Below are 26,529 nucleotides of genomic sequence, written 5' to 3'. Positions count from 1 at the left end.
GGTAAACACTGTAATGTAGCAGTTCTTATGCAGATACAGCTGCGGTCACACACCGAAAATAGGCATGCTGCATATCATTTTAATCAGCAAAAGCTGTTTGTGCGTCCTTTTCGCATCATTTTGTGAATACAAAATGAAAAAAGTTGCATGAAAAGACGTTGAGCGCTACCAAGTCATGCCACGGCATAGCATGACTAGAAGGGCTGTTTAACGTGCAGGGAGGATAGATGTAGGTGGACACATCTGTACATGCACAATCAGCCAAGCAGTTCGCTAGTGCTTGCAACTGTTATCATGCATTTGCACCCCTCCATCAGCCAACAGAAGATACATCTTTATATCTGTGGGCCATCCTGCATTAGTTCACAATTGTACAAACATGCCTCAGCTGTACTTGGCCTGTGTTTGTATGCCACTGGTGCTACAATCCCATTCCAGTATAAGTATGAGATTTAGAGGGATATGCAATTAGCTGAGGTAATTTACTGTGGCTAATTGCCCCCCTATGCCGCCAGTCATCAGGGATTCCTTTTTGCGTAACACAGATGCGAAAAAAACAAAACCAGATAGCCAGCCCTATCAGCCCTGTTTTAGTTTTTTTGCGAAAACACATAGGTCCAGGAATTTATGCCAGATTATTTTCACCTGAAAATAAAACTTTTCGGGGACAAAAAAAAAAAAAAAAAAGGAAATAATCGGAAAGGGCAAAAAAAAAAAAAATTTGCCTAAAAAATGCTAATTGAGTATCCCCCTATGTATTATTACCTCAATAATTAGGTTTCCCTTTGTTTCAGATGATACACCTTTCTTACGACAGGGGACTCAAACACATTTGTTTTAACACCTGTACCAGATTACTGCATTAGAGAACATTATAGCAAGTAAATCGTTAATAAATAAAATAATTGTTGAAAAACAAATGCACAATGTAGCTAATATGTATTTAATGCAGTTTTATCTGAATCTCCATTCCTTCATCTTACACCGTGTTCTTCCACATTTTCTCTTAGATCGCAAACTCCAATGGCAGATGTCCTAGTGATCTATCTATCTATCTATCTATCTATCTATCTATCTATCTATCTATCTATCTATCTATCTATCTATCTATAGCATCCTAATGGGAAAATGCTGCTCTCAGGCTGAGGGGCACTGTTAAAATCCTTGGGACAAAATCAAAATGTGATCTCTCTGTGTTAATAACTGTCGCCATTTATTATTTCGTGGCAATTTTTTGTTGCTGTATTTTTGTTGTCAGGCGTGTGACTTTTTGACCTGATTTAACATCAGAACACTTTTAAGTAACCCCCAAGTGTTCCAGTGCTTTTACCTCCTTTGTTTGTGCTGCTTCATAGTCTCATTATGCCATTCAGAGCTTTCTGTGTGTGCTGACTGCAGCCTACAGAGAGCTGGTTGAGTCAGCGCAGCTCTTCCTGGCTGAATTTAGCACTGCTGCCATGGTGTCCGAGACAATAACACATCTTTTCAAGCACTGCTGTTTTGAGTAAAATAATCCCCTGGTTAGTCTTTCCTTGGCATTTTGAGTTATTTGTACAAACCTCTGAAGCGCAGAATGGAGGCTGAGACTCACTGACTATAGAAGGGCATGCAGGGTCACTGGAGTGTTGTGTAAGAGACAAGAAGAAAATACACACATCTCAGCCCCACTCTACAGTCTGTATTATAAATTAAAAACGTTACTGCCCACAGAGTAGCTCTAATTGCATTTTTACTTGTTGAAACCAATTGACTGCTTGAACTTTGACTTCATGCTCTCGGAACTGCTTAATCATCCTGTACCTCCTAATGTATTCCATCCTGGGGCCAGTTCACGGTTTGTTGAACAAATGGCTTTTTCAATGCGGTTGTGGATACAGCTTTTTACCTGTCCTACCCACTGTGGTTTTAGGTCAGTGGTTCCCAACTGAGTGCCAAGGCACCCTGCGGAGCCGCAAGCCTCTTGCAGGGGTGCCTCGGGTTAGTGGTTCAGGACCATTTTAAATTATTTATGGTGAAAGCGATGGGCAAAACCAGTGGCAGATCCAGAGGTGGGGCTGCAGCTCAGTTCAAAATTCAAATAGGGGAGCACACCAACTGCCAGTGAGTCAGTTTGAAATAGCAGTTGGTGGCAGTAGGTGTGGCTCCCCTATTTGAAATTTGAACTGAGCTGCAGCCCCACCTCTGGATTTGCCACTGGTTTTGCCAATAATAAAACATGGACATCCAGAAACACCACTGTACACTACTACATAACTGACCCTAAGAATGACAGGTTGACACAATTTACTTCATTTAATATTGTTTTCCAAATTTATCAATTAGAAACTTTTATCCTAGGGATGCTGTGAAAAAAAAAATGCTGATACTCGAGGGCACCGTGATTCAAGAAAGTTTGGGAACCACTGCTTTAGTGCATGACGTGGCCTCCTGCAGACACAGGGGAGTAAAGGGGCACTCGTTTGTAGGCCATGTTCAGTGAAGTTGTACAGGCTGTGCAGCGTTATGCGTGCATGCAAATGCGCCTGTTTACATATGTCTGATTTTCACTGGGGTTAGTGCTAGTGCCCGTGCACACTGGTAATTATGACGGCTATGAATCCAACCATACAGAAAGAGAACAGCGTCCTTGCGTATTCTTGTAAGCTCTGCACATAGGCAAATATCCATCTCTGCACCAGTCCCAGAACCTCCACGTGCAAATAACTTCATTTAGGTTGTGTCAGTGCAGGTCCTTCTATCCAGAAGTGTTAGCCAGCATAAAAGCATAAACATTATTATTATTTATTCATATGGCGCCACAAGGGGTCTGCAGCGCCTGACAGAGTACGTAAACAGAGACCGTATGAACTGAATAAGAAAAAAGAGGTCTACTCATGAAGCAGAGAAGTATGGAGAAGTGAGTCAGTGTAGCTGGACAAGTGAGCCAGCTGCTACTTATCATTTTATAGAAAGCTCCTTATAAATGTTACCTCATCACTGATTGACCATAAACAATTTCTCCACTGGCTCACTTCTCCACTATTTTCACTGCTTCATGAATAGATCCCAGAGTGACTCACGTTACAAAACATTGCAGAATATGGACAAGGTTTCTAAACATTTCTGCAACAGCAGTCCTTGTAACAAAAAAAGCAGCAGTATGGCCAAATCCAAAGATTTATCACTGTGGGAAGGTGATGATGGTTTAAGTGAGGGAAGCAGGCCCTGCTCATGAGAGCTTACAATCTGTAACAGTAAGTAGCGATAGGGAAACCATGAGCCGGTGTTACCTGTTACATGGGGAAAATAAGCCACTCTAAAGGGCGAAGGGACTATTCTATCCCTTCTAGCATTGTCTGCTGTAAAGGTGCGTTTTAAGTAGAGATAAACAGAATCTGACTAGTACAAAAGCTGCATCAAGCCTTTGGCAAAGCACACCGAAAATTAATTGGGTGCATAGAGTTTGAATACTATAATAAAGTAGTTAATTGCTTAGTTTCATTCTTTTTATATTAAATTACATTTTTTAGATCTGTTGTTACTGATAGCATTAAATTGGCCTCTGCCCATGCATGTATAATTGTGTTTGGAGCAGCATTTTGTAGAATACCCATTAAAGTGCGCTTGCTTACTGTAAACATGGATTTCTAAGCTCATTTCCTTACTAAACTTGCTTTGCGGATTTATGTCATAAGGGAGCTACAGGATCACACGCGTTCAGCCGATGGTTTAAACTGTTGAATAATCATAGGGATTTACACAATCAAGAATTCAGAGAATGTGCCCTGTGTTTGAAAATCCTAATTAACACACATTCCTGTAAGTAACTGGGCTGCGTTACATGCAGCTGTAAGTTCCAGCGCTAGGAGCTGTAAAACTGCTTATATATTCGCTTTGTATCATGCTGCGCTACAACAGTTCCAAGGTCAAGGTTGTAGTAGAAAAAAAAAAAAAAAGACGTACACAATTACTGTTCTATAGATTCTGCTTATTTCTAATCCTAATTTGCCTGAATTGTGTACACCATTGCAAATTTTGTCCCCCAGGGTGTTGCGTTTTTTCACAGCCAAGTAAACATTCATTGGAGATTGGACGCAATTCTAGTGTATTTCCACAAGTGAAAATTGTTTTTATTGAATACTACTGTATTTCTAAGCAAAAACAATCGGGTGATTAACAACCTTTCTGGACTGCTCATAAATGGCTTGTCTCTATAATGGAATCCATAGCCAGACTTCCAAAGTTCAAAACTTTCACAACATATGGGAGCCTTGGTATTCCACCTCAAGAGATGCTAAACTGTCATTTGTAGGATGACTTCCCAACTCAACCACTCCACCTCAACCTCCTCCAGTCCTCCCTCTCTCCTGAATTTCCCCCACTTTGGGGTATATGCAATTGCGGTCGAATTCCCGAAATTGTCGAATTTCGGGTCATTTTCGACCAAAAAAAAAATTCGCCTATTCAATTCAGTGCTTTCCGACCACAAAACGGACTTTCAAAATTCGACTTTTTGAAATTCGAATTTTTGCAAATTCGACTTTTCTGCAATGATATAAGTGCTGCAATTCGACCAAAGCATATTCAATTCAAGTTTGGAAATTCGACAGCAGTGCTTTTAGACAGCAAATTCGTCATTTTCAATCCGCCACACTTTGGAGGGTGAAAACAAATAAAAAAATTTTAAACATGTTTTTTTTTGTGTTTTTTTTGGGGGAATAGCAGATCTATTTATATTAGAAGGGATTAGGTACTTTTTTTTTTTTTTTTGGAGGCACAAATATTATTTATATATTTTTTAAAATATTATTTTTTTAAATTTTTTTATTTATTGCTGGAACGGTAAAATCCTAAAAAAAAATGGCGTGGGGTCCCCCCTCCAAAGCATAACCAGCCTCGGGCTCTTCGAGCTGGTCCTGGTTCTAAAAATGCGGGGGAAAAATTGACAGGGGATCCCCCGTATTTTTAAAACCAGCACCGGGCTCTGCGCCTGGTGCTGGTGCCAAAAATACGGGGGACAAAAAGCGTAGGGGTCCCCCGTATTTTTAACACCAGCATCGGGCTCCACTAGCTGGACAGATAATGCCACAGCCGGGGGTCACTTTTATGCCGTGCCCTGCGGCCGTGGCATTAAATATCCAACTAGTCACCCCTGGCCGGGGTACCCTGGGGGAGTGGGGACCCCTTCAATCAAGGGGTCCGTCCCCCCCAGCCACCCAAGGGCCAGGGGTGAAGCCCGAGGCTGTCCCCCCCCCATCCAATGGGCTGCGGATGGGGGGGGCTGATAGCCTTTTGTGATCATGAAAAGAATATTGTTTTTTCCAGCAGTACTACAAGTCCCAGCAAGCCTCCCCCGCAAGCTGGTACTTGGAGAACCACAAGTACCAGCATGCGGGAGAAAAGCGGGCCCGCTGGTACCTGTAGTACTACTGGAAAAAAAATACCCAAATAAAAACAGGACACACACACCGTCGACAGTAAAACTTTATTTCATACGTCGACACACACATACTTACCTATGTTCACACGCAGACATCGGTCCTCTTCTCCATGTAGAATCCACGGATACTTGAAAATAAAAGATCAATATACTCACCTCAACCAGGGTCCAGAGATAAATCCACGTACTTGTAGAAAATAACAAACCGGACACCCGACCAAACGGACTGAAAGGGGTCCCATGCTGACACATGGGACCCCTATCCCCGAATGCAGAGAGACCTCTCAGTGACAGCTGTCACTGAAAGGTCTCTAAAGCCAATCAGGAAGCGCAACTTCGTTGCGCTCACCTGATTGGCTGTGCGCTGTCTGAACTCAGACAGCGCATCGCACAGCCCCGTCCATTATATTCAATGGTGGGAACTTAGCGGCTAGCGGTGAGGTCACCCGCCGGTCAGCGGCTGACCGCGGGTTAACCCCACAGCTACCCGCAAAGTTCCCACCATTGAAAGTAATGGAGCGGCTTTGCGATGCGCTGTCTGACAGCACAGACAGCGCACAGCCAATCAGGTGAGCGCCACGGAAGTAGCGCTTCCTGATTGGCTGAAGGGACTTCAGTGACAGGAGTCACGTGATGTCCCGGGATTCGGGAGAAAGGGGTCTGATGTGAAAGCATGGGACCCCTTTCAGTCCGGTATGGAGCGGGTATTTGCGTTTTTTTTTTTTTTACAAGTACGTGGATTTATCTCTCTGGACGTGGATTTATCTCTGGACGCTGGAAGGTGAGTATAATTTTTTCACAGGTACCTCGGATCGTCGGAGACCGTGGCAGTCGGCGTGTCAACATAGGTAAGTATGTGTGTGTCGGTAGTGTGTAATAAAGTTTTACTTTCACGGTGTGTGTGTACTGTTTTTATTTGGGTATTTTTTTTCCAGTAGTACTACAGGTACCAGCGGGCCCGTTTTTCTCCCGCATGCTGGTACTTGTGGTTCTCCAAGTACCAGCTTGCGGGGGAGGCTTGCTGGGACTTGTAGTACTACTGGAAAAAACAATATCTTTTTATTATCACAAAAGGCTATCAGCCCCCCCATCCGCAGCCCATTGGATGGGGGGGGGACAGCCTCGGGCTTCACCCCTGGCCCTTGGGTGGCTGGGGGGGGGACCCCTTGATTGAAGGGGTCCCCACTCCCCCAGGGTACCCCGGCCAGGGGTGACTAGTTGGGTAGTTAATGCCACGGCCGCAGGGCACGGCATAAAAGTGACCCCGGCTGTGGCATTATCTGTCCAGCTAGTGGAGCCCGATGCTGGTGTTAAAAATACGGGGGACCCCTACTCTTTTTGTCCCCCGTATTTTTGGCACCAGCACCAGGCGCAGAGCCCGGTGCTGGTTTTAAAAATACGGGGGATCCCTGCCCAATTTTTCCCCTGCATTTTTAGAACCAGGACCAGCTCGAAGAGCCCGAGGCTGGTTATGCTTTGGAGGGGGGACCCCACGCCATTTTTCCCCCCCGTTTTTTCCCGTTTTTTAAAATCGCGGCAAAATCCGCCAAATCGGCCGATTTTCGCCCGCGATTCTGGCGAATCCGTTTTTCATTGAATATGGTGAATTCCGGCAGCCACCTGGCGAATTTAGTCGAATTAAAAAACGGCGAAAAATTGCCGCGATTCGCCGTGAATTGCATATACCCTTTTGTCTCTATATTATGTTCAACCAGAAGGACGTATTATTGATTCCCACACAACACAATACACTACAAATGCAATGGGGCATATGTAATATGACAAGTTTGCCAGAGGTGCAGGATATTGGGCGATCTTGGACTTTTTTTTTTTAAAGCGTCAATCATTAACAAGGCTTAATTTTGCCTTGTAAATGATTGCCTCTTTAAAAATATGTCCAAGATAGTTCGGCATCCCGCACCTCGGGCAAGCTCGGACCCTATTACATACAGTATGCCCCAATGTCTTATTAATTTGCATGTACACCACAAATATGCTTAACAGTTGTATTTGCTTTAACTATAATATTAGGTAGTACCTGATCTTACAGGTAATTTTTCCTTCCATCAGTGGGGTACATTTACTAAGGTGAGATTTTTTTTTAGAACTGGTGATGTTACTTATAGCAACCAATTAGATTCTACTTAGCAATTATCTAGCTGCTTCTACAAGGTAATAGATAGAATCTGATTGGTTGCTATGGGCAACATCACCAGTTCTAAAAATCTCCCACCTTAGTAAATTTACCCCAATGTGTTTACTTTAAGTTCTGCACTCTACATCCTTTAGTTCTGTTTGAAAACAAATTAAATAGATTGATTTTGTAAAAAAAACAAAAACAATTATAGTATTTAACAAACGCTTATTATTTCTCTCTTTATGGTTGCTGAAAAACATTAAGCTTAATATTTTACTTGTTTTATTAAAGAGAAGCAGTGATTATATATGTAATAGGGTTTTGGGACGTTTACATTTGTTGCAATGTGAGTGATTTTATCATTAAATTGGAACCTATATGAAAAATAGGTTTTGCAAAGATTACCATAGATCAGAGGTTCCCAAACTGTGTGAATTGGCTCCTTGGGGTTCCTCGGGACGCTTGCAGGGGTGCCCTGGGTTGGTGGTCCAGGACCAATTCAATTATTCATGGTCAATATAATAGGCAAAACCAGTGCTGGTGGCTGCCAGTCATAAAAAATGTTTCCAAACAGAAGCAAATCTTGTCCCTCACCACACAGCTGACCCTAAGGATGACATATAAACACGATCTACTTAATGTAATATTTCTCTCTAAATTTCTCAATAACAAATTTTTGGCCTATGGATGCCGTGAAAAACATTCTGATATTCTAGGGTGCCGTGATTCAAAAAAGTTTGGAAACCACTGCCATAGATGCTATTGCGTCTGCATGCTTCTGTCAGTGATGTGCTAACCATAGTTTTGTGATGTCAGCATGCTCTTTTCTGTTTATGCATAAGGGACCACATGGATACAGGCTATCTATCTAAATTCAAATCCGCCATACTGAAACATACAGTATAGGGCAGTATGCTATTATCCCCGAAGCCGATTCGCCCAATCAAAACGGGTGGATATGGCAATGTCTGACCGATGGTAAATTTCTCGGTATCCAATTAAAGGCCATTTTGATCGCACAAAAACACATGGGATTGGGGATAAATCCCTGATATCGTGTTATCGCGACTCTGGTTATGCATAATCCTTGATAAATGCCGGCATCAGGAGTAAATTATGCTGGAATCGGGGCTAATAGGATAGCTGCTAATCCTGTTACCACTGCAAAAAGGATACCGCCCATAATTCTATCGTCTGTCTGTATGAAATCCATTTCTCCAAACTATCTTCCTCAATGTTATCTGAATATTTGATTTAGTCTTTGGGGCAGATTCAGTTAGCATTAACTGCTGTCACCATGTTCTTCATGGGTCTGTAATTGAATAGTTTTGGGTACAGACCGCACAACTCAACCCGCAGCTAATTGAAGCTGCCCCTTGACTTTCAAGCCTCATCCCAACTCGCTGGCTAAGATGCTGAATGTTTCTAGAAGAATAAAATAGTAATGCAGACAATTTATAACAGAGCATGTTTCCTTGATTATCTGTATCTAATAAAATAATATCCTTCCGGTAGGTTCATCTTATTGTTACCGACTGAAGTGCAATCTGTGGTACACTAAGGCATTTTATTATATGTGATGTGAATAAAGGATGACCTATTAACTTGAAAAGTCAACATGAATTTACAATCTCTTAGAATTGCGATAAAAGTGATGGTCCATTGTGTTAACCTGTGCTTTACACGGACACGGTCTTTGCCATTCAGTCCGGTAATCTGCTTTATTATACGTTGCCTGATGGAAAACGGCAAAACTGCGCAGGCCTGGAAGCGTATATGGCGGAGTTCAAATTAATAGAGCACAATAGTATTTATATGCCTGAGCCTGAAACACGAGTTGTATTATGTAATGAAGCTACTAACCTCCTTGAAACGTACATGTTAATCTGTCTCATACCTTGAAAGAACTTGATATTGTATTTCATTTTGGTTTCATATTTGCCTTACAACTCCCTGCAAGCTGGTGCTCTCTGCACGACTGACTAAAGTATTCTTTTAAGGAAGTCAACTGACTATAGGAAAAGATCTTCCTTTAAGATCACATCTTTATGTCAAATGTAGCAAATGATGTCAAGTTACTAAATATGTTATGTGAAACTTTAAGTGGCTCTTTATACAAACAAACGTTGGAAAAGCAGAGGGAAGAGAAATAACGTACAGGGGAGGGGACTATCTCTGAGGAGGTAAGGGTCAGCCTCCTGAATGATAGACAGGGAGCTGAGCCACTCTGTAGAGCAGTGGGCGGATCCCCAGTGTATGCAGCTGAATGTTTAATGCAGTGACTGGTCACTGGAGAGTGGCCAACCACCAGGAAGGATATAAATGCCAGGGACACACCCATAAATGCTTGAGTTAACCATAACAGGACAAACGGGATCAGTACGTAATCCCGCTGGACGGGATCCCGGCGGTCGAAATACCGACGCCGGAATCCCGACCACACAATCCCGACAGGGGTGGCGAGCGGAACGCAGCCCCTTGCGGGCTCGCTTCGCTCGCCACGCTCGGCACACTATTATATTCTCCCTCTATGGGTGTCGTGGACACCCACGGAGGGAGAATATGTCGGGATTGTGGTGGTCGGGATTCCGGCGTCGGTATTTCGACCGCCGGGATCCCGTCCAGCGGGATGTTGACCGCATAACGGACAAACATATTAAAATAAAATAGAAAGTTTCCCAAAAAAAAACAAAAACTTATCAAGCAAACGATACTGAAATGTGCCAGAACTGCAGTCATTTATTCAAAGTACTCCGCAGGGAACCACTTTGAAAAAAACAATTGCTTACTTCCATTGTGCTAAGTAATGAAAAACTAAATTCAATGTCAGACATCTCCAGCTCTCACAGGACTATCAAACTTCTGTCTTGCAACATACATGAATATATAAGTAAAAGTTTTAGAAGTTTATCAGGACTGAGGGGACTTGACATAAAACTGATTTTGGGCAAGATCAGAGTTACACAAACACGCGGATATGTGCAGCAAATTCTGGCTCAATATTGCTACAACAGTTGGATCTCCCTTTCATAAGGCATATAAAATATAAAACTGCAGAAAGCACAGAATGAGCTTCTTAATGAGTGTTCTTAATATGTAGTTATTCAATGTGACCAACGGTAATCTGTAGCTTGTCATCCCTGTGTGTGGCCAAAATGGGCACAGATCTGGTAATTTGGCAAATAAATCGCCACGTTGGTATGAGTGCGGCCATCTTTATTTTTCAGTTTTTAGGTGTGCCGTGTTTGCACTATAGTGGACCATAATTTTTTTTTTTTTTGCAGGATGGGGATTAGAGACATCAGTGGAGTAAGAGCAGTGAGGAGGCACTCCTTAAGTTAGGTCTAAGCACACAGGGCCTGATGTGGTTGGAGTTGCTATTGCTGCTGCTTACATGAAAGCATAAGTGATAGCAGTAATATATTAATGCAGCAGGAGTCATTACACCTCCTGCTTGCACTAGTGATCCGAGCTGTGTCCTAGGACGCAGCATTGGATCATCTATGACACCAGTGACCGGCTGCGTGACCCATGGGGTCGTGCAAGCTGGCTGACGCAGATCTAACAAAGAGGCCAGGGAATCTCTTCCAAAGGAGATCCTGGCTTTGTCACTTCTCCACAACGGCTGGGACACACCTCCATTTTGGGAAACTGAGGTCATCACCGCCCCCAAATAGCAGCAGACTTTCAGTCACTGACCGTTTGCTGCCAATCTGTATCAGAGGTCCCAAACCCATACTGCACATATGCAGTGCGGGTCCAGCGCATGCCCAAAGTACTGGACCTCCAACCACATCTGACTTATTCTCCCAGTCTGAATGTCTTGGCAGAATCCAGTCAGATGTCTAGTTGATCAGAGGTTCAGCTATTCTACCCTGTTCTGTATGCTTCTAATTGGACACGTAACACGTTCTCATTTTTGCGACCACACTTCCCTTATACCTGATACATCTTATAAAGACTGTCCCAGTGTAATTTTACTCATAAGCCCTTAATGCATCTTGTCCAAGCAGTGTTTTAGGGGAACACAATGAATGAGGTTGTACGTAAGTGGCAGTAGTTGAACTTTGCCATTCTGTTTTTTTTGTGCATTTCCTGGCTTAACTACCAATGTGGGTGTATTTCCAGTGTTTAGACTCAAATAAAGGAAAAACCATATAAGTATTACAAAGCATTAAACAAACAGGCTACAAAAAGTGTTCCCAATGCTTAGGAAAATTATCAAAGGTGAACTACCACTGATGCACATAAATAAGCATTGTGGCTTTCTAATTGAACCTTTGAGTTAATAATGGTCTTTTTGGTGCTGTTAATGTTAAATGAACTTGTATTTTTATGGACGCTAATTTAATCTAAGTATACAAATATTTATTAGTCACATGCTACTCAGGACGTTTTAAGGATTCAGTTTGTGTAAAGTTACAGTGGCAAAAGTTTGAATTCATTTATGAAGTGTTGGGTTGTAAAACTCAGTGCTTCTGATCATGTTTATACCCGATATTTAAAAGGGCAATGATTTTACTAGCCATGTCTTGCTAGTAAAAGCATTTTCCTTTAAAATACCATGCTTACACACAATCAGAAACACCCGAGTTTTACAACCTGACACTTTTTAAATAAACCCCTTGTCTGTTATTGTTGATAATGATGGCCAATACAATTGATAGAAACCTAGACTTTGACGGCAGATGAGAACCACTTGGCCCATCTAGCAAGCCCTTTGTTTAACCATATGCTGTTTGCTCTATATAGGACCGCTGACAACTGTTTATTTAAATCTACTTCCTTTTCAGGTTTTAATTAAAGTAATTGATACAAATGATCACCGGCCAGAATTTTCTACCTCAAAGTACGAAGTGTTGATCCCGGAAGATATTCAACCAGAGACTGAGGTTTTGCAAGTCGTCGCCTCAGACAAAGATGAGAAAAATAAACTGATTTACACTTTGCAAAGCAGCACCGACCCCGTTAGTCTGAAGAAGTTTCGAATAGATCCTGCCACCGGTTCTCTGTACATTGTTGAAAAGCTGGATCACGAATCAATGCAGCAGCACATTCTTACAGTAATGGTAAGCACAATAACTCTGTATGAAAAATTCCCACATCAGAAAGACAAGAAATTGTTAATGGGAGTAATTCAGATCTGATCGCTGGGCTGCGTTTTTTGCTGCACTGCGATCAGATAGTCGCCGCCTACATGGCTAGGATTAAATTGCTGTGCAAGTGTGCGTTCGGATGTGTAGCAGAGCTGCACAAAGGGGGTCATTCCGAGTTGATCATAGCTGTACTAAATTTAGCACAGCTACGATCGTAAATTCAGACATGCGGGGGGACGCCCAGCACAGGGCTAGTCCGCCCCGCATGTCAGTGCCGACCGCCCGCACAATTACAAAAGCATCGCACAGAGGCGATGCCTTTGTATTTGAGGAGTAACTCCCGGCCAGCGCAGCTCCTGCGGCTGGCCGGGAGTTGCTCGTTGCTCCCGCTGGGCGCAGCGGCTGCGTGAGACGTCACGCGGCCACAGCGGCTGCGTGAGACGTCACGCCGCCGCAGCGGCTGCGTGAGACATCACGCAGCCGCCGCGGCCCGCACTCCCAACGGTCCGACCAAGCCTGCGTTGGCCGGACCGCTCCCCCTAATAGGCGGCTTAACGCCGCCGTTCAGCCCCCTCCCGCCTAGCGACCGCCTCTGTCTCAGAGGTGATCGCTAGGTAACAAAAGCTGCCATGCGCTAGGTAACGAAAGCTGCCATGCGCACTGCGGCACCGGCGCATGCGCAGTTCCAACCCGATCGCTGCGCTGCGACAAATTGCAACGAGCGATCATGTCGGACTGACCCCCAAACTGATTTTGTGCAGTTTCTGCGCAGCCCAGGACTTACTCAGCCGCCGTTCAGCCCCCTCCCGCCTAGCGGCCTCCTCTGTCTCAGAGGCGATCGCTAGGTAACAAAAGCTGCCACGCGCCGGCGCACTGCGGCGCCGGCGCATGTGCAGTTCCCACCCGATCGCTGCGCTGCGACAAACTGCAGCGAGCGATCGTGTCGGACTGACCCCCAAACTGATTTTGTGCAGTTTCTGCGCAGCCCAGGACTTACTCAGCCGCTGCGATTGTTTCCTGCTGATCGGGGCCTGATTTGACGTCAGACACCTTCCCTTCAAACGCTTGGACACGCCTGCGTTCGTTTTTCTGGGCACTCCCTGAAAACGGTCACTTGACACTAGGGAAGCCAATCCCGGGCCATTTTTTCAATCCCAGGTATCGGGATTGAAAAATGGCCAATCCCGGGATTGGCTTTTAGATAGGTGGCCGCCCCCTCGCCCCACCCCGCCCCGCACATATAATTTACCATACACCGAGGGCGGGCGGGCGGGGATCATCCTTTGATCACTGCTGACGGCTCCTGACAGCGCAGCGTGACCTCTCACGCTGCGCTGGGGACCCGGAAGGAGGAAGCCGGGCAGCGTCTGAGCGTCCTGTGGATGCTCAATGCTGATCCCTCAATCCCCGGGATTGGAGCTTCCAATCCCGGGATTGAATCCCGGACGTTTTTGGGCCTTAATCCCGGGATCCCGCTGATCCTGGGATTGGCCACCATACTTAACACCTACAAACGCCCTCTTCCTGCCAATCTCCTTGCGAACACCCGTGCGAATGGATCCATCGCACAATCCCATTGCTGACCTCCATCGCACCTGTGTATTGCGGCTCAGATGCATGCGCAGTTCAGATCTGATTGCACGCTGTGTAAAAACGCACAACAGCGATCAGGTCTGAATTACCCCCAATATGAGGACTATTCGACAAGGGAATTTACCAGTCTCCTTTCTGCATGGAGGGATCATTGATCCTCCCCCCTATAATTATGCATATACAGGGAGCTACACACTGATTCAAATCCACAGATAATATTTACTAGGAAAGAAAAGGGTGTACAGCCATATACAAACTGATTCCCTTTTCCTTCCTAGTAAATATTATCAGTAATGGTAAGCACTAATCACACATCTCTGTCTTCAGCTGACACACCGTTTCTTTTTATCGCTATAAAATTCCTGCTCTTGTGTAATGACTGAACATTTGTTTTCAGGTGCGAGATCAAGATGTTCCCGTCATGCGCAACTTCGCCAGAATTGTTATTAATGTGACTGACACCAATGACCATGCCCCCTGGTTTACAAGCTCTTTCTATGAAGGTCGAGTCTATGAATCAGCTGCTATTGGTTCCGCTGTGCTCCAAGTGACTGCACTAGACAAAGACAAGGGGAAGAATGCTGAGGTTGTGTATTCTATTGAGTCAGGTACGTGTTATTGATTATCACAGCACATGTTACAGCAGGCTGCCCTGAATGAATGCTTGCCAAACTTTATTGTAGAAGATTCGCCATGTAGACTTAAATCAAGAAAAATGTCCCGTTCAATGGATGAACAATAGGAAGAAAAGTTATGAAAGAATTCACATGTACTATATAACGAGACAGTATCTACCAACAAAGATGTGCTGTGTAGTATATACACTCGTAGAGTGGAACCGAGCTTTCCACGAGTAGATTTCTTTTTTTTCAAGTGTTTGCACTTGGCAGCCAGACTCTGTCTAATGAATCCTGTTTTATATTCCCGAGATTTTATGTGCTGGAATATAAATCTTTGGGGATCATTTATACACAATCTAACAATCTCACATGGCCATCTATCTTTCAGTGCCTTTTATTTCTTTCAGGTTTTGGTCTCAGATAGTTGTTTCTGTGGGCATTGAAATAGTCTTTTCAATGAAACTTCAATTAGCTGCATTGTCTTAATTATACCCCTTACTACTGAAATCTCATTCTCAGAAGTGAAATTACTTAAGAGCTGAGAATTTCAACTCTGTAATTCATCCTCCGTAATTATCCAAATATTATTATTATAATAATAATAATAATAATAATAATTATTATTATTATTGTAGTATTAAATAATATCTCCATGTTATATGTAGTTAGGAAATAAATATCCCTAAAACTCCTATTTTTCCTTAAACAATATGGGAATAAAATTGCATTATCAATGAAAAAAGTACTGAAAGCTGGTAATGTGCTTTACCTACCAGTGTTCGTCCAAGGGTATCCTATTTCTTATAATGTTACATGTTTATTAATTTGTTCCTTTGGAATAACCATTATCTACAAACGTAGTAGGTGGCTGTAACATTAAATATGAACAATATTGCTGTTTGTCAGTAAAATGGTAAAAGAGCCATTAGCTGAAAGCCAGTGGCAAGCACGTGCACCTTGTCTGTGACTAATATTTGTGCATTGTATATGGTAAATAGGCAGCTGCCAGTTGCATTTGTGATGAGAGAATGTGTGAGACACTTTTCTGCAAAATGGGTTTAAATGTCACATTTTTCCCCAACAAAATTCTGGAGGAATAAATTATAACTGTCAATCTTCCAAGTGAGCAGCGCAGGGATTCCTGAGATGCTTGTGATATTTTATAGACTCTGTAATGTTCTATTCTAAGGACAGCAGAGTTCTCATAGCACAACAGTCAGTGCTGATATTATCATATACCAACTCCCCAGCGTAATTCCCTCTGCTCGAATGGAGCATTTCATATTATGCTAATCGTTGCTTTTCAGAAAATGTTCTTTAGTTTTTACAATTATTTGAGAAAAAGGGAAAAAACATCCACTAATAAACTAATAAAATTTGAATTAGATCTCACATCAAATGACCTCTTGTTAATACATCTCATACTTTTCATCAAAATCGTACTGCTCAGCTATACCGATAATCACATTTGCTTTGCTAAAGACGGTGTAATTACATAATCATGATTTTAAGGGCTTTGCTCAACCATTTGAAGTTTTACTTAAGAAACTAGACTGTGATTGAATAACATTATATATTCGTACAGGAGCTTTTGGCTGTACTCGGTAAATATAGTCTTCTTAGAACTTTGGAACTTACTGAAATAAGTAATTTAAAATTACAGTATGTGTTTGTGACCCAAAAGCAGTTAGCAATGGACATTCTATGCTGGTTTCTATGTAACCAGTATTTTAGAAAACTGATGTTGTGTTGAGTTTTCTTAATCACCATACATTATTGTCCCTCACAGTGTATTATGCCAAACATTATTGTTCTTTGAAAGACCTTTTTTGCAGTAGTGTATTAAATGGTTGTAGGTTTTGGCTATTTTCTACCATTTTTTTTTTCTTCACTTATACCAACTGTATGAGGCATGTTTGCATTGAGGGACACTCAGTGATCCAATACTGGGCAACAAGATACAATCTGTAGCTTGACGTTTAATCTTGTAAACCGGTACAATATGCCACGTTTGTTCTTAATTCATCTAAGTTAGTAATATTTTATATGGGACAGATTTTAACTGAACGTCAAGCAAGATTAGTCAAGCAACTTTTTTTTTTTTTTTTAGTGCATTCATTTGTTTAGGCATACGAGAAAATACAATATTGTTTCTATTTGTATTGGGACCTCGACATCTAGTTCAGAGATGCCAGAATTGTAGGCTGGTAATCAGGTAAATGTTTGCAAGGTCTAAAGCACAGGCCGAAGTTTTCCCAAGCCAGTTAAATATATGAATCATAAGTTCCTAAAGCTTGTAATATGGGGGAATAAATCATACTATATATTCTAAATCTGAAGTCTTTAAGCAAAGAGTGATGCACTTTGTCAGCTGCCTTGGTGTAGAATGAACATGGCTTTATGTGTTTTGCTGATGCACTCGCATGCTGTACTGTATTATTGTTCAGTATTGTATAAAGAGATGTTTATTATTCTTCTCATTTCCTCTTTTTCTCCAGGAAACACCGCAAATGCTTTTTCAATTGACCCAGTTTTAGGGATTATTAAGACCGCAAAAGAACTTGATCGACACACTCAAGGTCAATACGACTTGGTGATCAAAGCTTCAGATAATGGAATACCTACTATGAGTCAGATTACATCTGTCCATATCCTTGTGACTGTGTCTGACAATGCAGCACCTAAATTTATGAAAAAGGAATACTCTGCTGAAATCAGTGAATCTGCGCGAATTGGTAGTTTTGTCGCAATGCTTTCTACTTACAGCCAATCTTCGGTCGCCCATGAAATAAAGGATGGAAATATAATGAATGTATTTGATATCAACCCAAATTCTGGCGTTGTCATCACTCAGAAGCATCTTGATTATGAAACGGCACCATCATACACGCTTACCGTTCAAGCAACAAACATGGCTGGTCTGTCAACAAATATGACTCTTGTTGTGTATCTTCGCGATGAGAATGACAACTTTCCCATCTTTGTACAAACAGACTACAGAGGGCTCATCAGTGAATCTGCACCAGCCAACAGCGTTGTCTTAACTGCTGAAAACTCTCCGTTGGTAATTAGGGCCACTGATGCTGACAGAGAATCAAATGCTTTGCTTGTTTATCAGATTGTCGAGCCATCTGTCCACAAATATTTTGCCATTGACCCCAGCACTGGTTCAATACGCACTTTAGTCAGCTTGGATTATGAACAAACAAATATATTCCATTTCACAGTGCAAGTGCACGACATGGGCTATCCACGGTTATTTGCAGAACATGCTGCCAACGTTACTATATATGTTGTAGATATGAATGATTGTGCTCCTGTGTTTTCAAGAGATGTCTATGAAGCCTCCATTTTGATACCAACCTATAAGGGAGTGCGGGTGGTTAAAGTTAATGCCACAGATGATGATTCTGGATCTTTCGCTGAAATTATGTATTCTATAGTTGAAGGTAACATTGGGGAGAAATTTGCCATTGACCCGTTAAAAGGAATTATAACTGTCCAAAACACATCTCCATTAAGGAGCCGTTATGAGCTAACTGTACGAGCTTCCGATGGGCGCTTCTCTAGCCTTGCGTCTGTGAAAATCAATGTGAAAGAAAGCAAAGAAAGTCCTCTGAAATTTACGCAACAATCTTACTCTGCAGCTGTCAAAGAGAACATTACCCAGATAAAAACGTTGACTGTCATTAATGCAGTTGGTAATCGGATGAACGAGCCTCTGTTTTTCCACATTCTTAACCCAGACATTCGATTCAAAGTTAGCCACACTTCTGGAGTACTTTCAACTACAGGGATACCATTTGACCGGGAACAGCAAGATTTGTTTGAGATAGTTGTAGAAGTTACTGATGAACAGAAACCCCCACGGGTAGCACATGTGTTGGTGAAAATAGTTGTTGAAGACATAAATGACAACCGCCCCATTTTTGTAAACCTGCCCTATTATGCAATGGTTCAAGCGGACGCTGAATTGGGTCATGTCATCCGCCATGTTACTGCTGTGGATAAAGACATTGATAAAAATGGAGAGATACATTTCTATTTAAAAGAACTTTCAGAAAATTTCCAAATTGGACCATCTGGCGCAATCTCATTAAAAAAGCAGTTTGATCCTGATGCCTTTAACAAAGAATACTTCATAACTGTGGTAGCAAAAGATGGAGGGAGCCCATCATATTCTGCAGAGGTTGTTGTACCAATTACAGTAATGAATAAAGCAATGCCTGTATTTGAAAAGCCTTTCTACAGTGCACTGATAGCTGAAAATGCCCAACTCCACAGCCCTGTAGTGCACCTGCAAGCCAACAGCCCAGAAGGTCTTCGAATAATATACAGCATCACAGATGGTGACCCATTCAATCAGTTTAATATTAACTTCAACACAGGTGTAATCAGTGTTGTTGCACCCCTTGATTTTGAATCCCATCCAGCGTATAAGCTAAGAGTGCGAGCAACAGATTCTGTCACTGGAGCTCACGCCGAAGTTTTTACTGATTTTATCCTGGAGGATTTCAATGACAATTCACCGGTGTTCCAGCAGAGAGCATATGTTGCCACCATGTCTGAGGCTTCTGTTGTCGGAACACCTGTTGTGCAGGTGAAGGCCACCGATGCAGACTCTGGGACAAACAAAGCAGTTTCTTATCATATAGTGAGTAACCCTAGCAATTGTTCCCAGTACTTTCATATTGACAGCAGCAGTGGACAGATTGTTGTTGCAAAGCCTTTGGATTATGAGTACTTGCATGTATACAGTTTCTTAGTAAGGGCAGTCGACAGTGGGATTCCTCCTTTAAGCAGTGACACCACTGTAAGTGTCCACGTTACTGATCTCAATGATAATCCTCCTGAATTCACCCAACCACTTTATGAAGCTAAAATTAGTGAGCATTCAAGACCAGGAAGTTTTGTAACGTGTGTAAAAGCTACTGATGCAGACAATTCTGATGTTGAGAAGTTAGAATATTCTATAGTTTCTGGAAATGAAGATATGAATTTTCTTATTGACAGTAAAAGTGGAATAGTAAGTGTTTCACATTTGCGGAAAGAAATTCTGAATGCATTCTATATCCTCAATATCTCCGTTTCCGATGGTGTTTTCAGAAGTTCAGCTCCGGTACGTATTGCTGTAACGAGTGCTAATTTACATAGTCCTACATTTGGACAGAGTCAATATGAAGTGGAGCTTTCAGAGAACTCTCCAGTGCAGTCCCTTGTCACGGAACTTAAAGCTGTAGATGAAGACACAGGAATCTATGGGCATGTCTCTTATCACATCATAAACGAGTTTGCAAAGGATAACTTCTACATTAATGAGAAAGGACAGCTGTTTACAGCAGAAAAGCTTGACCGAGAAAGTCCGACCAGCAAAGTCATTCCAATAAGCATAATGGCAAAGGATGGGGGTGGGAAAGTGGGGTTCTGTGTTGTCAATGTCATTCTCACAGATTCCAATGATAACGATCCAAAGTTCCGTGCCACAGAGTACAAACTAAGCATTGCATCGGATATACCTCGAGGTACTTCAGTTGCTAGAATTATGGCTTCAGATGGCGATGAGGGGGCAAATGCCGATATATCTTATAAGATCGAAGCAAAGTCTGAAAGTGTGGAAGAAAATTTTGAAATCAGTCAATACTCTGGAATCATTAACACAAAGGAAAGCTTAGTTGGATTAGAAGATCAAGACTTTTCGTTTTTTGTTAAAGCAACGGATGGAGGGTCACCGCCAAGAGAGAGTATCATCCCTGTCTTTATTAGAATTCTGCCAACCGAAGTGCAGCTGCCAAAGTTTTCAGAGCCATTCTATACCTTAAGTATCTCGGAAGACACGCCAATTGGTACAGAGCTTGATGTCATCAGAGCAGAAAGTAGCCAGCCCATAATATATCAGCTCATGAAAGGAAACACACTTGAAAGTAATGTTGATGACATCTTTGTTATAGATAAGCAAAATGGCAGACTAAAACTTGAAAAGGAATTGGATCATGAGTCAACAAAATGGTACCAGTTTTCAGTGTTGGCGCAAAACATTCATGGGGAGCATGAGGTCATCTCTTCTGTGGATGTTAATATTCAGGTTAAAGATGCCAATGACAATAAACCCATTTTTGAGGCAAATCCGTATGAGGCTTTTATTGTTGAAAATCTTCCTGGAGGCTCTAAAGTCATCCAAGTTAAAGCTGTAGATATGGATTCAGGAATCAATAAGTATGTCTCCTATATGTTGGCACCGTTACAAGACCCCCAAGAAGTTAAAGACCATTTCTCTGTGGACCCGGAAACTGGGTGGGTCACCACTCTTGGTGAGCTTGATCATGAGAAAAGGAACAAGTACAACATTGTAGTAGTTGCTTACGATCATGGGGATAAAGTGCTGTCATCATCTACTGTAATTGAAGTTACGGTGATGGATGTGAATGACAACCCGCCACGTTTCACTGCAGAAATATATAAAGGCACAGTGAGTGAGGATGACCCTCCAGGTGGTGTGATTGCTATCCTGAGCACCACAGATGAGGACACTGAGGATATCCACAAAGAAGCCACAATGTATATTACAGGTAAGAACATTTTATTATTATTATTATTATTGTTATTATTGTTCATTTTTCATAAAGCTTTTTAAAACAAGCAGAGTTATTTCATTGCTTGCATTGTACCTTTGTCTCTTTTCAAATATATTGTACTTGGAAACTAAGAATTTCTTAAACTATCTTTGTAGCTCATTATCTTTAGTGTCTTCCAGATTGTTTATTTCTTTTGTGTCTCCTTGTAAAAGACTTCCTTAAGCCCTCTCCCCTCCCTGCCCCTCAGTACAGTTTTTTAGTTGTCTCCGGAACTTCATTACAAACCATTATCTGTTCTTACCTATTTTCAGCACATGATAATTATTGATATTTTCCTTTGCTTTGTAACAGGAACTGTTGAAATGTTAATCAACAGAACCTTGCATAAGACCTATGGCCAAGCGTTGTCATGTTCTAGTGATTGTTTATGCATATTTACTCCCAGCTCTGCACTGCTTAGAACTCTGTATTTAATTCCTCACAAAACATAATTACCAAAGGCACTTACAGAGAGCACCACTGAATCACCATGTCTCATTAGCCAGTTAGATAGCGGTAACGTAAACTGAATTGGAGCTTCATTTAGTTTTTATCCATGAATGTTGTTCCTTGTATGCATTTATATTACTGAGTGATTTATGTTTCTTGTTCCAGGAGGGGATCCTCTTGGGCAGTTTGGTATTAAAAACATGCAGCATGAATGGAAGGTTTATGTTAGAAAACCACTGGACAGAGAAGTGAAGGACAACTATCTATTAAACATAACTGCAACAGATGGAACGTTCTCCAGCAAAGCTGTGGTTGAAGTGAAGGTCCTTGATGCTAATGACAATAGTCCAGTCTGTGAAAAGGTGCGTTTGCTTAAATGTGTTGTCTCTTTGCAGCATCGGAGAGAAAGTTTGTGCGTGATTGCGTTGAGGTGTTTTACGTATTTGCATTTTCTTTTTTAGTTTTCTCGTTTCTGGCCATAGTCTGGGGCACACTCTGGGGCAGATTTATAGTCACACATGAAATGGCAGTATGGTGTGCTTAATGATAGCTGCAGATTTCCACCTCTGTTCTGAGTCTGTCACACCCACTGTATGTAGCAGCAAGAGCCCTATAGAATTTGCTCGTCAGAGTAGCCGTCATCACTGCGGTGTCGATAGTGATTACAGCAGCACTGACATACAAATGGTATAGGGCTGGCAACCCTATCCATGGGGCAAGAGATTTGTCTGAAGTCAGTGTTACTTGTGTATGTTCACCTCTGAACAGGCTGCAGTACTTTTTACACGCCCATAACACGCTTGTGCAGATTGTAAATACCTCATTGCCTCCCAGTTACACCCATTTTGCCATAAGTGGAAATCCTGCTGACTTCTGTGCTACTCTGAATAGACGGCAGATCCGCAGAGTTGTATGTTTGCCTCGAACGTGTGTGCAGTGTGAAATCTGCATAGTCATCCGCTATGCATGCTCCTCTGTTTCAGGCCCTTTGTGTGCACGCACTTCTGCATCTGATTCACACAGTGGTGTATTTATAATGAGTGCAAGGTGTGCAGTGTACACGGGCCCCTGCGTCCAGCGGCAAACGGAGACCCCGGGGTTAACACAATCCTTTTTCCTGATTGATCTATAGGTATTGTATCCGTAGGTTTTATAAGAAAGCTGTTTGCATGCCATGCAGACATAGCGTTATGTTCAGCTGTGCGCATAGAAGTCACCTATTACTTTAATACACACCCATCTGGAACTTGGAGTACATACATTCTAACATTTGTTTGTGTTTACAATAAAGGTGAACCAAAAAAGAGAGAACAAAAAATGAACTGCGCAGGATGATTAGTATTGTACCTCTTCTGTTTTGGGATGGTTTCCAGATAAAAATGTTTTATTCCACATACATGTAATATTGTACTGAAATCACTCAACTAAAATAATCTGACTGAGAGAAAGATGTATCAAAGACTGGAGAGAGATAGAGTGCAGAGAGATAAAATACCAACCAATCCGCTTCTGTCATTTTACAGGCTGTGTTTCAGTTGCCTTCTCCACACTTTTCACTGCTTTATGAATAGACCACTATACCTCTCTCTGCTTTATCTCTCTCTACTTTATCTGTCTTCAAGGTTTGATGCATCTCTCCGTCTTTTAGTTGGTTGATACAAGTAAATCTTTCATACTGGGTAATGATCATTTAATGAGGTCGGACACATAGGTTGCAATACAACAAAGATATTACACAGCCAGAAGTTCAGATGTTTGCTTGGTTTAGGGGTTAAATCCTTAAAACACTGGGGATGGCGCTTTCACCATAGTGTTACACAGAAAAAGAAAACAATTACAGCGATATTAAGTTAATGATAGAAGTAAGTTCAATGCCGTATTGGCCTAATACTTCACCTTCCATAGCTCATTCAGGGTGACTCTAATTTTTCTTCTGCAGACCTATTAGATGTGACATTTAAAGTGGGAAAGTATTTTAATATCATTTTCAAATGTGTCAATGCCTTATTCTGCAGGATTCCTATGCTGAGACCATTTCTGAAGATGCACTTTCTGGGAAAGTAATCCTCCAAGTTTCAGCCAGCGACGCCGACATTCGCTCTAATGCTGAAATCATTTACACACTGCATGGTCGCGGCTCCGAGAAATTCCACCTCAATCCATTTACAGGTGAGTTCCAGAAATATAATAAATTCAACGCTCTTAGGTTTGACCTTTTAATTATGTCTTACAGACACCATTACTGTTAATTCTTCTAAGAAGAAGTCAGGCATAATTTCCTGCTTAAGGAAAAGGAACTTAATTTAATCGGATATTTTAATTGCGGAACTCAATAGGCTCATGTAAAATAGATATTAAAATAGCAAGGATCCATAGAGTGTATTTATTCAGTCACTGCCATTAAAGGTTGGCTAGGCAGAGACAGTAATACCATTGGGCAGCGTTATGAGATTGAGTTTTAAGTTGTTTTTTTTTTCTGAATATTTTCTAGAACCTGTCACTTAAAGCGGTACATAGCTTCTGCATTTTGCACAGTCAAAGCAAATTTCCTGTGGATTATTGCCTGGAAATAAACAGTGCCCATGTATTAAAGAAATCAATTTTCTCCACTGCCACATCCATTTACAATACTGAGTACATACCTGATAAACATATGGTTCAGCTTTATGGCTAAAACACCAACAAGCTCTGAGGCTTTCATGTATCTCTTATAGACCATACTTGCCTAACCTCCTACACTGACCTGGAGACACTAAAATTTCCCACCTCCCATCCACTCCTGCAGTGAAGTGTGTATGGTCCCGATGTTTTACCACGGCTAATTGGCTAATGCTCATAGTCTTAAGACTCATTTGTGGAAAACAGTGTAATGGTTAGCATCACTGCTTCACAGCACTGAGGTCATGGGTTCAATTCCCACCATGGCCCTAACTGTGTGGAGTTTGTATAGTCTCCCCGTGCTTGCGTGTGTTTCCTCTAGTTACTCCGGTTTCCTCCCACAATCCAAATATCAATTATACTGGTAGGTTAATTGGCTCCAAACAAAAATTAACCCTAGCGTGAATGAGTTTGCATGTACATGTGGTAGGGAATATAGAGTGTAAGCTCCACTGGGGCAGGGACTGATATGAATGGCCAAATATTTTCTATAAAGCTCTGCAGAATATGTGTGCACTATATATATGTGTGCGCTATATAAATAACTGGTCATTGCGCATCCAGCAGAGTGGGTAACATCAGGTATAAAATGATTGAAGTATATGGTACCAGCGGCAGAGATGTTCAAAGTTACTCACTTATACTAAAGTACTTATGTAGATATGAGACACAGGGACAGATGTATTAACCTGGAGAAGGGATAAAGGAGTGATAAACCAGTGATAAGCGCAAGGTTATAACGCACCAGCCAATCATTACGGATTAGAAAAATGACAGCTAGGAGCTGATTGGCTGGTGCGTTATCACCTTGCACTTATCTCTGGTTTATCACTTCTTTATCTCTTCTCCAGGCTTAATACATCTGCCTCACAGTTCTTAATTTGGTTATATGATACAGATTACTCTCTGATTTAGGGGTTGATTAATTATCCCTTAGTACTGTAGGTGAAAGGTAACATTTTCACCTGTTTCTGTAGAAATTGTCATTAATTATAAAGGTAATGCAATAGTTAGCATGGATATCTCCTGCTTACCTTAAAGTCCGCACCTGGCCCATTGTCCCATTACTGTTGAATGGGGGACTGCAGTTCATCAAACTCAAAATACTGAGCATGCCATCCTCAAATCACGCGGAATCCCGGATGCCTGCTTCTTCCTATAGGAAGGAGGTCTGAGTTGCGAAAAAAAGGGATCCTTCTGGATCCTTCCTCCCCTGTTTGTCTCACTCCACTGGATGCCGGCTCTTCCTGCATATTATTATTATTATTATTATTATTATCCTTTATTTATATGGCGCCACAAGGGTTCCGCAGCGCCCAATTACAGAGTACATGAATAATCAAACCGGAAAACAGCAACTTACAGTTGATGACAGTATAGGACAAGTACAGGGTAAGTAAACATAGTTACATCAGCAGATGACACTGGAATAAGTATCAGGTGGCAGAAGACTGATGGATTTGGTGCAGTTGAAGATTATTAAAGTAAGAAAGGATAAGCACATGAGGGAAGAGGGCCCTGCTCGTGAGAGCTTACATTCTAAAGTATGAATGAACCCCGGTTAATTCGTGCACACGAGTACTGCCAAGTCAGTTTCACTGCTACGAAGATCTTTGGATCAGCTCTTCCCGCAACGGAGCAAGGTTGAATTATTCTGTTGTATAAGTATCTACCTCTTCTACTCTGAGTGAGTTGGATACTAATGTACTGAATGAATAGACAAGTAAATTCAGTTAAAGGATGGCCTTCTGCGCCTAAACAAACCAAATTGCAATGAAAGAGGTGCACTTCCATTGTAGTTTATTTATTTTTCATACCAGAAAATCACGGACTGCTTATGCATTTAGCAAAAATTAACTGGGTAGCTTAATTATTTTGCATTGTGGTTTAGACCTAACACATTTTACATTTTCCACTCCATGCAGATCATCGGTGTTTTACCAAG

At 41.9% G+C, this 26,529-nt stretch overlaps 1 protein-coding gene across 7 annotated transcripts in view; it reads left to right on the top strand.

The window, feature by feature from the left end:
• The window catches only part of FAT1 (FAT atypical cadherin 1), a 325,756-nt gene that overhangs the window by 210,493 nt on the left and 88,734 nt on the right, over window positions 1-26,529 (top strand). For all 7 annotated transcript variants that reach the window (XR_010177511.1, XM_063920802.1, XM_063920806.1 and 4 more), the window contains 5 exons: window positions 12,350-12,625; window positions 14,643-14,853; window positions 17,364-21,431; window positions 22,092-22,288; window positions 23,942-24,095. Coding sequence is in view for 6 of the 7 variants with exons in the window: in XM_063920802.1 (XP_063776872.1) it covers window positions 12,350-12,625; window positions 14,643-14,853; window positions 17,364-21,431; window positions 22,092-22,288; window positions 23,942-24,095 (4,906 nt within the window). In the remaining variant the exon portion in view is untranslated. The remainder of the gene's footprint in view (window positions 1-12,349; window positions 12,626-14,642; window positions 14,854-17,363; window positions 21,432-22,091; window positions 22,289-23,941; window positions 24,096-26,529) is intronic.

Source organism: Pseudophryne corroboree, chromosome 1 (genome assembly GCF_028390025.1).
Source record: "Pseudophryne corroboree isolate aPseCor3 chromosome 1, aPseCor3.hap2, whole genome shotgun sequence".
NCBI classification, from domain to species: domain Eukaryota; kingdom Metazoa; phylum Chordata; class Amphibia; order Anura; family Myobatrachidae; genus Pseudophryne; species Pseudophryne corroboree.
Note: the sequence above shows the minus strand (reverse complement) of the source record. Positions and strands in the feature narration are given on the sequence as shown.